Source organism: Semicossyphus pulcher, unplaced genomic scaffold (assembly GCF_022749685.1).
Source record: "Semicossyphus pulcher isolate SPU_LCO1_2020_fin unplaced genomic scaffold, fSemPul1.0.p SCAF_7, whole genome shotgun sequence".
Taxonomy (NCBI): domain Eukaryota; kingdom Metazoa; phylum Chordata; class Actinopteri; order Labriformes; family Labridae; genus Semicossyphus; species Semicossyphus pulcher.
The window spans coordinates 3,829,167-3,846,946 of NW_027211748.1; the positions used below are offsets into that span (position 1 = coordinate 3,829,167).

The window sequence follows — 17,780 nt, forward strand, 5'->3', positions numbered from 1 at the left end:
CCATTTTGCCCACACAGTCTGACCATCGACGTGATTTGGAATACTATCAGAGGAGGACAAAGAGCTGCAATGGACGGGTAAATATGTTGCTATTGCTCTTCAGGGTATACTTGCCACATCTGTGCATGTGACACAGACGCGATGAGTCGTTTCCCCTTGTAAATGTAGCCTTAATGATATGCTAAGTGTTACCTTAACTGCGAACCATGTCTGTATATTGAGAAGACCATGGCATTAGACTGCTAACAACACCTAGTCCCAGCCAAGAAATTGGTAGTTTATTGTTGTTTCGCATATAGAAAAACATGTATTAGTGATAGAACATGAATCAAGAGGATATCTTACATATCATCTAGGTGTTCTAGATTCGGCAAAGTAATAGTCACCAAGCTCAAAGGCAAAATATAATATCTTAACGTTGATCGAGTTCAGAACGTTACCTTCTTTTGTGCGTAAAATAATGTTAACTTTTGCAAAGCTCAATGTAGCCCTTTGAAAACATGAAACTGAATGTTGAATGTCCGTTCATTATCAGTATTAAGAGGCTGTTAGCCTTGTCATAGCCAACATGGCACGCACACCTGCCATTCAGTGTTCTCTTTGTCTGAAGCAGTTATAACGTTCACGCGACCTCTGTCGATTGTGTGCAACCGTATCTATGCATTATGACAGCGGTGACTGAACTGTCAACAGAGGGAGGCAGAGAAAACACCTGGTGACGTTACCAAACACCCTAAATTAATGAAAAAACGGCTAAATACATTTTGTTTGTAAAAAACGGCATCAGTCTCCCTTTTCATAGGTATTGTATGATTTTATTTCCTTGAGAATATGAAATAATAATTATTTTTTAATATTTGTATTTTTTCCCCCATCTGTCTGGATTCTGTTCGTTGGCAGTGATGTTGCAGTTGGTGTGAAGGCAAGCACTTTTTCTATTTTATATCTGCACACTCTTGTATGTACTATGTCTCTAGGATTTTTGTTCACAAGTCAAAAGGTTTAATAACAGGGATGTAACGATACCTTGCAAGAAAGTAAAATATCGGTACAAATAAGAGATGATTAAAATCGGTGAGATAAAAAAAATACATCGTGATACTGTATTTCAAACAGCAGAGGGCGCTATCTGCTTTTGACTTTGCTTCATCATGACATATCTCGTGTCAGTGGCTGATTAGAGGATTATGAACATGGGGACAGCAGTTGAAGACTTTACAGTTGAGGATGCACCTTGCTGTTTTAAATTGGAGGTGTGGCTGAATTTCAAAGTCATAAAATTAAAAAGAAGATAACGGACAAAAACAGTGTGCAAATATTGCAAGAGACTGATGAACTACACAAATAGCACAATGAACCTGATGCAGCATGTAAAAACGTTTGTTCTACAAACTCTTTTCAAAACACACACTGGGGAGAACATTGCTGAGGTTCTGAAGCTGGCTGTTACTGAACGGGAGCTTGAAAGAGCTAATCATGAACGTGCTGTGGTGACAGATTCCATGCGGAATATGGACGTTGCAGCGATGCCGAACTAGCACCACATATCAGGTGTTTTGTGCACATGTTAAACTTGGCCATCTAAGCAGGTTTAAGCGAACCTAATCTATTTACAGAATCTGTTGTTGCGCGACTGGATTTTAGAATGGGAAGTGTCAGTAGTATTGACCAATCACGTATCAGCAGGCATCGGTGTACACAGGAAAAACAGCGTGTGTAGAGAGTAAAAGCAGGTGGAACACAATCTGCCTTAATGCCATCCCGGCTCCCATCGACGGTCATCTGAACGTTTTAGTTTTTATTCATCTCTACAAGCAGACATCTGCATGCGAGAGCAGCTAACAATCCATTCTAGATCAAACATTTCAACTTGAAAAAGTCACCTGTCGGAAAAGCCGAAAAACGATTAGATTTCCCTGACCTGCTTCAGAAATGATCAATCCAACCTCCATGCATCAAACGAGCATTTTAAAAGAAGTTCTCTTCTCCTCTTGAGGACAGACCTGACAAAGCTTGCATTTTTACTTTTTATAAATCTGCGTCCTGATGTTATTTGGGCAAACTCAAGATCTGAATTGCGAGTAAATCACAAGAAAGATGTCTTTTTGGGTTTCATACTGCTGTAGCAAGCCAGAGTGCAGCCTCTGTGTAACCTACTATTTACAGTGAAACTGAGACTCAGCAGAAACGGATGAACAGGCAGTTCTCCAGAGAATGCAATGAACCCAAAAATGACTGCAAGAAATTTTGCTGACATGTCTGAAGGGGGGAATTTCGCTTAGCTTTTGATATAAAAACATTCAGATCACGTTGTTTTTAAAGTTGCTATTTGGACTGTTAATGCGGCACACAGAAAAGGAAGTCTTGGCTGGAAGTCCTTATCGCTAACCGCTGGCTATACTGGACAGTCCTTAAAATCCGGCGTCACACCCACAGGCTATAATGTTGTCAGACGATAGCCGATGGGTTATGAGAAAGTGAACCCAGTGTCAGACATTTACTGGGGCAGGTTTGGCGAGTTGCAGCCTTCTCCCACTGGAGCTCCACAGCGAGCGCTGTGTTAACCTCCAAACACAAACTTCTGGAGCAATTGCACAAGCTATTCCCTAATTGTAAATGTTAAATGGACTGTACTAATATAGTGCTTGCTTGTCTTCCGATCGCTCAAAGCGCCGTTACACTACATGTCACATTCACTCATTCACACACTGATTGGCAAAGGCCTAAGTGCCAATCTCCAATCAGATCTATGCTCATCCATACCCAATTGAGAGACGACCGACTCTACTACTAAGCCACAGCAAATGTTTCCACGCTGTGGAACAGCAGTCTCGTTATGATTGAACATTGAAAATATTGTAAAAGATAAACTGTCTTCAGCTGAGTTTGTCAGCATTGCAATGGATGAAAGGATATAAACGACATGCCACAGTTACTCATCTTTGTCCAAGCAATCAGCAGTCAGTTCGACGTTACAGATGAGCTGCTTGATATGGTTCCACTGGAAAATGGAACAGTGCGCTGACAACAATTGCAAAGATTAACATCAGACAAGATAAAATCACCACATTCACAACTGATGGCGCACCAGCAATGCTAGGTAAGAGAAACGGGGCCGTGGCTTTGCTGAAAGAGGCGCTGAAAAACCAAGGAGCTGCTGATTTTCTCGTACCATTTTATTGTGCATCAACAAGCCTTATTTGTGAAGTTCGAGAGTCTGAATGATGTAATGGCAAATGTAATCAAAGTGGTTAATTACATCAGAGCCGTGCAACAAACCAGTCTTACTTTAAACTGCTATGTAAAGAGTTTAATACTCACTGTGGGGACACTGAGATTTGATGGCCATCTAAAGGACGTATGCTGGCACATTTTATGGACCTGCTTGAACCACTGAACGCCTTTATTGTCGGTCAAGGGGAGACTACCCCTAATGTCAAGATGCAGGGAGGAAACAAGACTTTCAGACAAATTGGATGCATTCGAACAAAGTGTCCGCGGTTCTGATTACTGCTTCTTCCCCACCGTGATGAAAGTGATGCTGCAGCTGCATGTGGATGCTACCCAGCCCTGTCAGTCACAATTCTGTGATGTGCTAGCTGAGCTCCAGAAAAACTACAAGTCAAGATTCTGCGACTTCAAGGATCAAAGCAAAACCCATTCCTGATTGAGGTTGATGAAATGACGCAAATAAGCGATCAGCGATCTTCAAATGGAGTTTGTGGCGTTAAAGGGCTCGGATGAACTTCAGCGTCAGTTTCTGGTTGAAGATGTTTTTGGAAATTGGTGGGGCATCTCCCAAACAACAAGACATATCATCTCAATGTTTCCATCCACATACCGTGTGAAGCAGCATTCCCTGCAATCTCAAAAATAAAGTGTTGCAACCGAAACAGATTGAGTCTCTGCGGCACACAACAGAGGCCCTTCGGATCGCCGTTTCCAGCACAGAGCCTGACTACAAATCCCTTGTGTGGCAGAACGAGTGAAGTAAGTTCAGTGTTGCTCTCTCCTAACAACCCCGTCTAGTACTAATACTAAGGTAGGCTACAGTAGAACTGAAGGTCTGTTACCCTTTTTCCCTTAAAGGTCAGGGGAGAAAAGAGGCAGGCTACCTGCTTTTATGGACTGTGATCATCAGCATGTGCTGTGTGTTATACTGTCATGCATTGATTATCAGCAATGTGCTGTGTGATATACTGTTATAGACTGTGATGATCAGCAATGTTTTGTCTGTTAGTTACATCCTGTTATGGACTTTTATTATCAGCACTTGTATAATATTTGTGGTTGCATGTAAATAATAATAAATTATAGTTATTGCACCATACATCATGGTTTTAAATTCCTAATAAACTTACTATTGTACCTATTCTACCTATTTTTGAATAGGACAAGGTTGAGTTCCACTGTCTTAACCTCCCGAGACCCTGCGTCCTCATACGGGGACATTACATTTTGGCTTCACAGCACCATAATATTTGATTCTGTGAAACTTAGACCCGTTGGTCTCATTCATTAACACTTTGTCCTCAACCCTGTGGTCACAAAAGCAAACTACACTGATCAGTGTACAGTCAAGATGGCCCTGATCCCGACCAAAATGTGTTACAGTGGGTCTCTACAGAAAACTCAACCAGGTACAAAACCTCTTCAGATTTACGATTGAAACTTTATTTAATTTGTATGAACAGTTGTAGCTTGATATATCAGACACATTTGACTAATTTTATCAATAGCAATAAGCTACAACACCTTTACGACAAGGTACTCACATGAGGACAGTGGGACTTTTTCAATGTAACACAAACACAATTCTTAGGTTTCATACTTATTAGGTCCTATTAATCCCCAAAAGGTAGGAGAAATTAAAAATGCATACCAAACAAAAGCTAGGGTCTCTTGCTGAACCAGCCGAAGCACCTTAGCCCACCAGTGGCATTACGGCAGAAGTGGATAAGTACAGAAGTTGCACAGCCACTCCCCTCTCAAGCAGTCCACTCAAGTGGTGGGAAAAAAATCTCTCAGCTGTACCCACTGCTCTCCCATGTAGCAAAAGCATGCCTCTGCATATCACCCACCTCTGTACGCAGTGAAAGGTTTCTCATCAGCAGCTGACATTGTGAATGTCCAGAGATCTTGGCTTCTATTTGTCAAGAAAATATGAGAACAATAAATGTTGCAATTTTTCTTTTTCTTGTGTGAGAATTGAAATCAAAGAAATGTATCCATTCATATTTCAACTCATTCATAGTGAATTGTATTAAATCGTCAGTTGAGTGTATCGTTGCATCCCTATTTAATATCTTTATTAAAGCTGCCTGTAAAGTAACAAGGGGTTTTGGTAAATTTGTAGTATATGGTAATAAATGACCATACTGGTGTCATTATATTAAGCTAAAAGCAAAGCCAATAAAGCTATTTATAATTGTATCCTTTGTTTGATGCTAAATGGTATAACGGTCGATAACAGGATGCTGGTTGATTTTTATTTCATTACTGTTTAAAGCAGACAGATTAAACAGTGTTTTAGTAGTATTATGTTATTCTGCTTAAAAAGTAGTCTGTTTGTAATTTGTTAGAAGTTGCGATGTAAAGGAAAGTTTAAATTCTCTTCCTTTTTTCTTGTTTTTCCAGAGAGGCTCAGATGAGCTCAACATGTACGGTAGCAGCCCCAACTCAATGACCGGTACGTTCACTCAAACACAACTAAACACACCATCAATTAAACTTGGAGTCTTTGGTCCATAGGGAAGGTATACGGTATCATGGTATACCATAATATGAGAATTTATGGTAATAATTCAATGTACGATGTAATGTAGTAATGATAGTAATACTAGTTATGATAATAATGGTAATAATAATAATAATTGTTTAATACTGTATAAGGTGAAACTGTGATACTTTCTGAGACAGATAATAATATGTCAAAATCTCAAACCAAGATTTTAGAAATGACAGAAGCTGTCTGGAATATACACATAAACACATATAAACAAGTCTCACACTCGGATACCAAGACAGAAAGGAAAACTAAATCAAGGGGATGTTGACTGTTCAAAGCAGGAAAAGCACAGGTGTTACTTTAAAGATGCCTCTGTTTTCAAGTGTCCCAGCAGTGTGACAATGCGTGAGCCAATATGAACAATACAAGGAAACTAACGCAGCTAAATGGAGCCTTGTCTTTATTCATTTAGTAATTACTCTACTTGAAAATGAACTTTTGTTTGTTGCTTTAGCTTTAATGCAGAGTTTAGTGTCACATTCTTTATTTTATTATTTGTGTGGTGTCTGTCCATGTTCAGCGAATGGCAGTGACAGTAAGAAACAGCGTCTGGATGAATCCCCTCCTTCCAGAGTTCTTCACATCAGGAAACTTCCCAATGAAGTGTCAGAGACTGAAGTCATTGCTCTTGGGCTGCCCTTTGGGAAGGTTACTAATATATTGATGCTGAAGGGGAAAAATCAGGTAAACTTTAACAAAACTGTACCGTCTACTTTGGGGTTAAGATCAAACAAGAACCGTCTTATTTACTGTAAGCCCGTCTGTATAACTGGCTTTTTGTAATACAAACAAAGGACAATGGCACATTTTCGTGGAGGTTCTTATTCTGCTAAAGCACATTATAAAGCACTTTTTTTCCCTAGGCGTTTCTGGAGTTGGGAACAGAGGAAGCAGCCATTACTATGGTGAACTACTACACAGCTGTCACACCACAGGTCTGAAATATATTAGCATCCATGTATCTTATACATTAAGGATGTTTGTTGTTGTAAGGGCTACCAGTTGAATGGTTAATAAACATTTGTCATTTTAGGTCAGGAACACTCCTGTCTTCATCCAGTACTCCAACCATAAGGAACTTAAAACAGACTCAACTCTTAACCAGGTATGCAAACAGAAATATTTGTTCACCAAACAATTTAACCAAAAAAAGGGTTTGTGTGAACGTCTGATGCCTTTTCCCAATGATGTATCCAAAGGTTCTTTTCTGTTCCCCCAGAGGGCCCAGGCTGTGTTGCAGGCAGTGTCAGCAGTTCAGGATGGAAGCTCTCCATCCTCTGACCCTGGAGTTCTCGACCTAGCTCCACCCCCCAGCCCTGTCCTGCGAATAATCATTGACAACATGTTTTATCCTGTGACACTGGATGTGCTACAACAGGTAAAACCAGAAGTTTAATCCAGGCCCAAAGTCATGTTTTTTCACATTATATCCCTGTAAATAGAAAAGATTAATTTAATTAGTTATGACTGCCACTCCTTTAATTTTTGACTTAAAGACTTTCAGAATGCTGTATTGGTTGACCTCTAAATGTGATAACAACTGTATATCTGCATATTTTTAAACTAGAGTGTTAAAACTTTAGTTTAATGCATTGTCACTCAGATCACAGTCTTGGAACCTATCGTCTATTGTCTGACATCTTCACAGCTTTCGGTGTATCTGAGGCCGACACTTCCATCATGGTCAAACATCATTTACAGTCTAACTAGCAACTTGAGGACCGAGAATGGAGTAGGAGTTGCGAGACAACGTCTCTGATTGTTTCGTTAGCTGCACTCATTTGCAGATGTTTGTTTATATCGATTAATAAAAGCTGAAACATTGTCAGATTATAGCAGATGGGCTCAGGGATTTCATTAGCACCAGAAATGTCTGAATAGATTGCTTAGATCAAGCTTTTTCATCTTTCTGTGTTATTCTTGTTAAATCATTTGATTCTTCCAGATCTTCAGTAAATTTGGAACCGTGATGAAGATTATAACCTTCACCAAGAACAACCAGTTTCAGGCTCTTCTGCAGTTCAGCGATCCTGTCAATGCACAGCAAGCTAAACTGGTAGGAAATTGCAAAACAGTTAGACGAAGTTTCTGCAGTTATGTTGTTAGTATCCAACAAATACAGCTTCCATTACACTGTATTATTGGCTCAGACTAAAGGATATCTGGTTAGCTATCGTGGCCTTTACCATAGTTCATTGGTTTGTAAAAGAAGGTAAAACAACTTACTTTTTAACTATAATTTATCTTTCACCTCTTATTTGTGTACAATGACTGTATATATAGATTGACAACGCATCTCCATCTGCTCCCATTGTACGAAAGTGATGCCAAAATAGCCCCTGTGACAGGCGCTGCCATCTTGCAATGGTGACGTCATATGGAGCCAGAGACTGCGCAGTAGAGATCGGCGAGTGTAGCGGCCGTAGCAACTTCCGCTAACCCAAACACACACTTAACTTACTGAAAAAACAGCAAGGATCCCGCACGCCGGCGTGTTTAACAGCAGAACAGCTTCTCTGTGTTGGTCTGAGGTTAACGTTCACAGGTATGGAAACTTCAATGACTGTAGTGATTGTTTTAGTTACGTTTCCACTCGCGGATCGTCCTCTCCTCTGCTCACCCGGAACTGATCGGCTGCAGGAGCCGGATTTGTCAACAGAGCTGTCAATCATCATTTTTACAGCATCAAATAACTAATTAAAAATAAACCAGAAAAATGAACACTTGGACATAAATCAGCATGAGAAAAACTATAATGACAGAAACCATGTTTGAGAAAAATGTATCGGGCGTGTATTTTGATTTTATAGTTTGACTCATGTCCCATCTGTTAACATGGAGGAGGCGGGCTTTATGACCTATACTGCAGCCAGCCAGCAGGGGGCGCCCGAAATGTTTTGGCTTCACTTTTAGGGAGGCGTCATGTCGTCCATCTATATATACAGTCTATGTTTGAGTATAATAGGTAACAATGTGGATGCGTCAGTGTTTGGCACATTATAAAAGATTGTAGTTTTCAAGAAACATCCCTTGTTGAAAATCTGAGCTTAAAATACAATTTTAATTGTATTTTTTTTCTGTGCGTTTTCTTAATTGAGGAACTCTATTTCTACTATAAGTACAAAAACCTGATGTCTCCTTTTCAAGAAATGATTTACATTTTAGATTTTATATCAGTGAAATAAGGTTTTCCTTTTTTTCTGTTAGTGCCCAACTTTCAAATTCAGAGTAAACCCAAACATTTCTTGGCATTGAAGCTATACTGAGAAGTTATTTTATATAAATATAATAAATAAGTGATTCGTGTCAAGATTACCAAATATCAGTGCTAGACTTGGCATAGATCAAACTATATGTGAAACCCTGTTAAAACACTATTTTGACTTTTGTTATGATACTTTCTCCCTCCTTCCCTCCTTCTACTACAGTCTTTGGATGGACAGAACATCTATAATTCATGCTGTACGCTGCGGATAGACTTTAGTAAACTGGTCAACCTCAACGTCAAATACAACAATGACAAAAGTAGAGATTATACCAGACCTGACCTTCCAACTGGAGACGGAGAGTCAGCTAACAAGGATCATTCCTTATTGGGTAAATACACCTCTATCCTCATCCATCAATACCAGAGCATGTGTTTAGTCTTGTTTTCATTGAGGACAAATATCAAAATAAAATGTGCATCTTACAGTTTAATAAGGGCTTGTTGTAGGATTTCAAAGGCTAGCTCTGCAGTATTAGCATAGCAATACAGAACTGTATCAGCAGTGTAAAGATAGGTATTACGGTCTGTTAATGGGGATGCAGTATTAATATTACGAAGCTTAGTCCAAAAGGTAACTGGGCTTGGTTAAAGTTCTTGAAGACGTTTCACCTCTCATCCGGAAGGCTTCTTCAGTTGTAAACTGACTGGTGGACGGAGCTAGAAATGTAAGCCTCTGTCGGTAATTCATATGCAAACAGATGTGTAATGAAGGGAGAGTCGTTAACCTGAGCTGTTGACCTGTTAGCAATGAGAGCCGTTAGCAACCTCTGGTGTTGGTGGGTCGTTGGGCTGACATGATCCAGAGTTGTTTGGGCAGAGAATTCCAAAATTACATTGTAAGTGATGTGTAGTGTATAAGGCCATCACCTCTGTTTAGGGAAGGGTTTTCCAGCTTAACACAGATGGCTTCCTTTTGGTGCTGTCCCAGATGCCTCTTTTTGGGCATTGAAGCCTCAACAGCAATAATTTGATTGTATTAAGCTTTGCTACAACATATCCAAACACCTAACGAACAATGTAAGGGACTTAATAGTAGATTCCGACAAAAGCATAGTCTGCTATGATGTGATCTCCCTTTTTACCTCCATCCCCACCGCCGATGCATTCAAGACCATGGTTACCGCAGAAATTACAACCTAGCAGGTAGCCTCGGCTTACACGTGTCCAACTGCTGTAGTTTTACAAATCCACTCAACTTCCGTTGTAGAGTTGAGAAAACACAAACAACCTTATTCCACAGGCGTTACAAGTCGGATATTCCACTGAATTTTCTTTGCTGGATAACATCAAACTTATCAGGACAGGACACAGTATGAAAACTGTGTGACTCCACAGCGAGTCTAGCCTCCACTCGATGCCACAATTCAACAGCTTCACAGAAGTACATGCGCCAGGGTGCGCTCTCTTAAAGCGACAGCATTGATTAAAAATGAATTAAAAAGGCTAGGTGTAGAAACCTAAACATGAAATATTAAACTTAAAGTCAAGTATAATAAAACATACTGATAAGTTATTATTAGTTAACTCCTAATCCTCCTCCTAAATTCAAACTTTATATAAATGTACACATTCCAGAAACAGGAAAATTATGAGAAAAAATTAACAATATAAACCTAGCCTCCTACAACCATCAAGAAACGTCCGCTACAGGACACAACCCTACCTAAACAGTGCGTAGAGCGTGATCTTTAACATGATAAGCACCCAGAAATATCAGTGCCTTTTAAACACTGACCAATTGATTCTCACCCAACTTCTGTTTTTGTTTTGTATGGAAGGTTCAGCATATTAAATTATATATCGCAATGTTAACCAGTTTGACATGAGTAGTTAAACTTTTCTTTAAACTGTGTCAAAGAAAAATGTTATCAGCCACTTCCTGCGCAGTGCCTCTGTCCCGGCGATATTCGTGGATTAGTACATTGTTGCAAGCATATGTTGTAAGTTTTTAAAACTGCACAATAATGTAATACAACTGTGCTGGACAGATTATACATATCCATCATAAGGGAGCAGATCATACACATGCAATATCTGAAATGCGAGGAGATATTGTTGAATGGGTTGGTGCAGAAAGGAAGATGACTATAGGATGATTTATTACCTTTGTGCATGTCACATAGCTGTTACAATTACATGCATTGGCACATGCAAACACCAGGCTGTTTTAGATCACATACCTTGTGAATCTTTGATGGACAGGATTTCTATCAGGATTTAAAAAATCACTTTGGCTTTAGGCAACCCAAATCACTTTGGCTTTAAGGTTCATGTGTCCTCCATAACTCGGTCATGTTGATTTACCCTGTACAACATCAACCAGATCAGACCCCACCTATTAGAGCATGCAACACAACTCCCGGTCAAGGCTCTCGTAATATCATGCATTGACAACTGCAACTCCCTGCTGGCATCCAGGTCTACACTCCCTCCCGCCCACTAGCTAGACTCTTCTCCGTAGTCTCTTGGTGGTGGAATGAGTCACCAAACTGTCCCTTTCCCAGCATCATGATATTGATGCTGTTGATGATGTTGATGATGATGATGATAATGATGATGATAATGATAATGATAATGACGACATTGGTGACGTTGATAATGATGATGATAAAATAAAAAACAATCTGTTTCTGTGCACTGCCTCTTGCACTGCCTGTTGGCTCCTGTTTCCATTCGAACTTGAAGCTGTTGGCACTTTCTCTAGTGTTTCCCTCCGATCTAAATTCTTGCTTGTGCCGTATTAACTCTCAGATGTACAGTACGTTGCTTTAGACAAAAGTGTTTGCAAAATGAAGAGAGCTGAGTTCAGTGTTTACATTACCCAAAAAGTCTGATTCTGATTATTTAGTATAATTAATAATCAGCCAAAGCTGTGTTTATCTCACATGAAGTTACCTAAAAAAACGAAAACTTTTTTTTTAATGTGCACGAAGACATTTAAGTGAGTCCTGTTGCATTAATGTAGTATTCAATATCTGAGGCATTTGTATGGGCCAAAAGGAGCTTTTATCTTGTCTGCTACATTATGCTTGAGCTATCCTGTACTTTTCTGTGCAAATAGTAACATTTGATTAGGTAGCGAAAATTACAGTGTACCGCTTTTGTCATATTTGAAGGCTACAGAGCGCTACGTTGTGCTATAACTACAGCAGTCTGCACAGGAATTGTCCCTGTGGCATGCCAGACTTTGCCTTGAATCCAGTTTGATAACCTGCAGCTTGAGCAGATACAACCTGGTAACTTGGTAACACAAGGGGTGTGCATAAGACCCACATGACACCTTCAAAACCATGACATGGCACCTGTCATGAACATGAATGAGTCTTTATGAATGTTCATGACTCAAACAGTGTCAGCTTTGCATTAAAAATGACATAATAGACCAAATGACACGTAATGCAGTCAAATCAGAATGCAGTAATTGTGTTGACAATGTGTCTGTATTGTGTTTGTGTTTTTGTATATTGGTATGCTATCAAAACATATTTTAACTATAGTGGAACTAAATGTCAATTAGTTTCTTGCACCTCCGTCATAAAATCACATAAATAAATGCTGAGCTTTAGATCTGATATATTTTTCAAAATGTACTTATTATGGTTTAATACTCATTAAGTTAAAATATGTCACTAACATGGTCATTGGTTCCCTCAGATTGGTGATTGGTTCGAGTGTTTTGTGGTATAAATCTAGTTGTCGTTGTCTTGTAGGTACCCCATCTGGAGCGCTAGCTTCCTACTCTAGTGGAGGAGGTTACTCATCTTCTCTCTCCCTCACGCAGGGTGGAGGTATCTATCCTTTCATTTGTCCTAATTCTGTCTTTCCATTGCCCTGTCTCTGTTTTTTTCTCTCCTGCTGCTGGCCTGAATATCCTGCTTTAGTTATGAAATATAGGTTTTCTCTCAATTCCCTCTGTGGTTAGTTAAAACTACAGCTTAATTATTGGAGGGTTAAATAGTGCCATTAGGATGGGTTACTATAAGCCTTCATTAAAATCATTTTGTAAGTGGATGTGTAAACGGCAGTTTTATATGGCTCATTTTTATTGTACATGTCCCTGCTTGTCCTTAAACCTGGTCAAACAGAAACTATTGTTCTTTACAATCCTGTAAGTAAGTTAACCTTTTGCTTCTCCAGCTAGTTGCCATTAATCAGCTTGTACAACTTAATGAATAAAGCTGTTTCACACAATCACTAACATGTGCAGGCCAATCAATATTCATGTATACCTATATTTATTTATTTAGTTTAGATCATTCATTGCATGTGTTGTGAAAACATCCACACAGTCCCACACAGTCAGGGACAGTAAAGGTGTGCGTCCTGGTCACAGTGAAATGAAGGAGTCTTTCCTGCCTAGCTCCCCTGTCAGCACCAGATCTTTAGCCAAGGAGCAGCTGAGGGATGCTGCTCCCGCTCTCTGGACTCTGAAACATTTTCCTCTGACTTCTGAGATTTTTGTTCTGTGTCATCCAGATTTAGAATATCTTTGCTTTCAAGATAGGTTCACAATTTTCCAAGCATGTCTAGTGTTAAAGGACCTCTGTTGGAAAAGACTCTTTCTGTGTGTATTGGCACAGAAAAGTACAGGTAGTTGAGCTCACAGTTTTAACCCTTCTGTTTACAGAAAGTTTTGTGTATATAAATAGTTCTGTGTACAATATTTCTGTCCTTTTAGTATTAATCTTAACAGTCCATGTTTTATTCATCTGATGCATTTATAGCCCTATTACACACAAACTACACTCGTGACAATTGTAAGAAGCCAAATTTCCAAATCAGTTGATGCAGATTTTAGTTTTCTGCTTTTTACTCTCTACTGCTCGCCTGTATATTGTTGTCCACTATTGTGCTTATGTTATTGATACATCCTTGTACATGTTCTAGTCACCATTACAGCAGACTGCTCCTCCTGCTTGCTCTAGCCAGGTGCCCCCCCTAACCTTAAGCAAACAGACTATCTCCAGTTATCAGAATGTGTATGACACAAACAACCTCACGCTGTGTGGGACATGTGTAAAAGGGCGAGTCTGGACAATGTGAGGACCTGACTGTCTGGAAATAGTGTGGAGTTCATGTGTGAAAAGGGCTTATGTAACATTCTCACATCTTTATGTAGTTTTTCTGCTGTTGTATTACATATTTGACATGTTTATTGTCCCGTGCTTTTCTATCAGGAGCCATTAGTCCACTGAGCGCTGCAGCGGCGGCGGCAGCAGCTGCTGGCCGTGTTGCTCTGTCTGGTTCCGGAGTGTCAGGAGTCCTGTTGGCATCCAATCTAAATGAAGAGGTACAGTAACCATAACCATACATTTGAATTAGTATTTGCAATATCTGCTTACAAAACACAGCTGAATAATTTTCTTGAATTGGTAATGTGAATTACTGTGTGGGTGTGGGATTGACTCATGCAACTTCCAAGCAGACTGTAGGTCTGTCAACTATTAAGTGTCAACACTTTTAGAGCATTAAAAAGTGAAATATTGTGTTAAAGGTGTTCCTTATCCCGAGGTAATGTTGCAGATAATCCTCACACAAGTATTTGGCTACAAATGACTTTTCTTGGTAACTTGGTTTGAAGGACTTTTTAAACTGATTCAGATGACTGCCGTCAGTGTTAACAGTTGTATCAGACAGAACATGCAGCAGCTTTTTGCACCTGTACATAACAAAATGCAGACGTTGCTTACTCACTTGGAGCGGCAACCTTGAGAATTACCTCTTGTTGTTTTTTTATGTGTGTGTACGTGTAAAGCTTAGATTCTCCAGAATCATTTTTGCACCTCGTGGGCTGTCACAGGTCCTAAATGTTCACTTTATGTTTGAGCGAATGATCTGTCTATATTAGATTGTTGAGGTTCTGTTGTGTTTTTGAAGTCTTTTGGTGTTTTCTAAACTGAACACTCATAAACCTCTATCCTCTTATACTTTACTTTTCAGTTTTTCTATCAAACCTTAGTTTGTTCTCTAATTAGATGAGATTTGCACCTGCTGCACCCTTTATCTGTATCTCTCTATCTACAGTATGTGTTAACTGTTTCTGAGTACTCCACCTCTGTCTTTACTCATGTCTGTCTTTCTTTCTCCTGTTGGACTGGTGGCTTTCACACTTGACACTTAGTTCTCTCTGCTGACCGATCAGCTTGAGAGCAGCAGCGCCGTAGAGTTTGCACATTACAATGTAGTGGCTAGGTGGTAGTTTAATTTGTTGTTTGAGTGTTAAATCAAGAGAACTGCTTTTCAGTCGCATCCGTTCACAATATCGTCATCAAAAGGACAGACTAACATCAATATTAAGATTTCAGTTATTTCCATGTAGTGCACTTACCCTGTTTTCTGGTGGCATTGCAAAAGAAACTCAAAACAAAGGCAAAAACATGAGCACTGTTCCAATCTTTCTGAAGTTGTTTTCTGAAGTGCAAGGGCCATCAAACTATCCCACTAACCTCCATGACTGGAAGGCATGGAAAAGAAAGTCCAACTACAATGACCTGTTTCACGTTGAAAAATAGGTAAAGAATTGTGGAGGTCAGGATATCTGTGAATTTTCTTTGTGTCAATTTACATGTCAAACTAATACTCTTTCTTCAGCAATGGTCTGACCGTGTTATTCAAACTGATTCAGAATTGCTTTTTTCTGTGAGGTCACAGAACTCGTGCAATATTGAACATCCTGCTAAATTAAAAGAAATATGTCAAACTTGCATGCATCCTATTTTGATAAATGTCTTCAAGGCTTTCCAACAGAATTGTCTAACTTTAACTTAAGAAGTCCTGGTAAAGTTTCATTGGGCCTCATTCACTAATATATGCGTAGAAATGTTCTTAATCTGCACACAAAATAAGTGCATACTTAAAATCACCGTCGGATTCATGACACATGAGCACTGGACAATTTTGTTGTCACCACCGCGCGTTTGTTAGTGGATCAGAATCATTCTAAATTGGGTGCCGGTTTAGCTCAGCGGTTAAATCGGTAACCATATACAGAGGCTATAGTCCTTGATGCGGCAGTCCCAGATTCAACTCCTGCCCTTGGCCCTTTGCCGCTTATCATCCTCGCTCTCTCTTCCCCATTTCTGCTACTATCCACTGTCCTCTCTCTAAAAAATAAAGGCATAAAAAGCCAAGAAAATAATCTAAAAAAAAAGAATCATTCTAAATTGATAAACGCAATCCACAATCTGCAATCTGCATACTACCACACCCCCATTTCTCTGTAAGTGATGATATAAACAAGAATCGTCTCCTTAAGGTAATTAATTTCATAATTTAAAGTGTTGTTTTGTAATGAACAAGTACAAGTCAATCCGAAAACAAAACAAAACATTTTATTCAAATGAAAATAGCAATGCTCATTGCAACAATTAATTTATTAGAATTAACAATTAAATTAGGTCAATGCAATAGTAAATTCACAGTTTTAATTGTTGTTGTCTATTAAAGACTTTTTTAAGATGAATAGTTCTAACATGCCGTGCAATAAGTTATAAGGGTGTGTGTTTACATTGTCTGAGAAACCGGTCCTTCATTATTTGTGCGTACACCTGGTCTGAGGAAGTTCTACATTTGTTCGCAGAGTGCGAACAAACTCAAGTAAGAACAACATGATGTGTCAAACGTTGGTACGCACGGTTTAAGCAGAGATTTGTGCGTACGTACAGTTTGTGAATGAGGCCCAGTGTCTGTGCATTTCCTTTACACATGTTTGACAGAACACAGTCCTTATGGCACCTGTTGTTTCAAGTTGATGTGATCTGGTTGGCCATCTCTGTCATGGTACTGGCCCCTTGATGTTTGAAATCTCCTGCCTCTCACTCTTTCATTCAGTTATATTTTTTATGCTTTCTACATTTTTTCAATCCTTACATTTTTTTTATTTCTTACCTCCCTCCCATCCTTTCTTTTCCTAACTGATAAATGCATCCAGCAGAGTTTGTGTGTGTGTGTTTGTGTGCGTGTATGTGTGATTGTGTGTGTGTTTGAAATCCAACTAGCAGTCATTCAGACGCCGTTGATGTTCCACTGATGCTCTGTTTACTGACCTCTGCTTTGGTTTTTGTCCTCCTCTCTTCCTTTCTCCCTTCCCAATCCCCTTTCTTCCCTCCTCCCGCCCGACTCACGTTTCCTTTTTTTTCTCCTTTTGGCTATATATCCTTTAATGTTGTATATACCCCCCCCCCCATATGCTTACCCCAATTTTTATTTCCACTTTTAACTTTATCTGGTTTAACCTGACTAACTTTGCCATTTTGACCCCCTCCCCAACCCCATATGCCCTTCAATGTTTGTTCCACCCCACATCATCATGGAAACCACCACCCTCCCCCCCTCGTCCAACGCTGGGCGGTCTGATCTCTACCTGCGTCTCTCCTCTTCCTCCTCCTCTGCTCCTCCTCTTCCTGTCCTCTGCTCTGCGGTCTCTCTCTCTAAAGATGGTCACGCCTCAAAGTCTCTTTACCCTCTTCGGTATGTTCAACCTCTACTATTCTATCTGTATAACTCTCTCTGTTAATCCAATTTTGTTCACTTTCTTCAGTGATGTCGTGGAGACACAATTCCTCTATATCTTTCTGTACCTCCAAGCCTCTCCCCTATAATATGTTTCATTACAGAGTTAAAATGCTCTACTGTTTCTACACTGGAAGAGAAGTGAGTCTGAAAGATTGTCTGTTTGGTCAGCTTATCTCAAACTGATGAGAACAAAGACACAACAAATCAATC

The 17,780-nt window shown here is 39.6% G+C and overlaps 1 protein-coding gene across 1 annotated transcript in view; it reads left to right on the plus strand.

Moving 5' to 3' along the window:
• The window catches only part of LOC138611436 (polypyrimidine tract-binding protein 2-like), a 28,062-nt gene continuing 10,282 nt past the window's right edge, over nt 1-17,780 (plus strand). The window contains exons 1-12 of the mRNA XM_069684540.1: nt 1-77; nt 901-922; nt 5,638-5,689; nt 6,309-6,472; nt 6,652-6,723; nt 6,822-6,893; nt 7,008-7,166; nt 7,734-7,844; nt 9,217-9,385; nt 12,767-12,844; nt 14,234-14,346; nt 17,492-17,525. Coding sequence (XP_069540641.1) covers nt 70-77; nt 901-922; nt 5,638-5,689; nt 6,309-6,472; nt 6,652-6,723; nt 6,822-6,893; nt 7,008-7,166; nt 7,734-7,844; nt 9,217-9,385; nt 12,767-12,844; nt 14,234-14,346; nt 17,492-17,525 — 1,054 coding nt within the window. The 5' untranslated portion in view covers nt 1-69. The remainder of the gene's footprint in view (nt 78-900; nt 923-5,637; nt 5,690-6,308; nt 6,473-6,651; nt 6,724-6,821; nt 6,894-7,007; nt 7,167-7,733; nt 7,845-9,216; nt 9,386-12,766; nt 12,845-14,233; nt 14,347-17,491; nt 17,526-17,780) is intronic.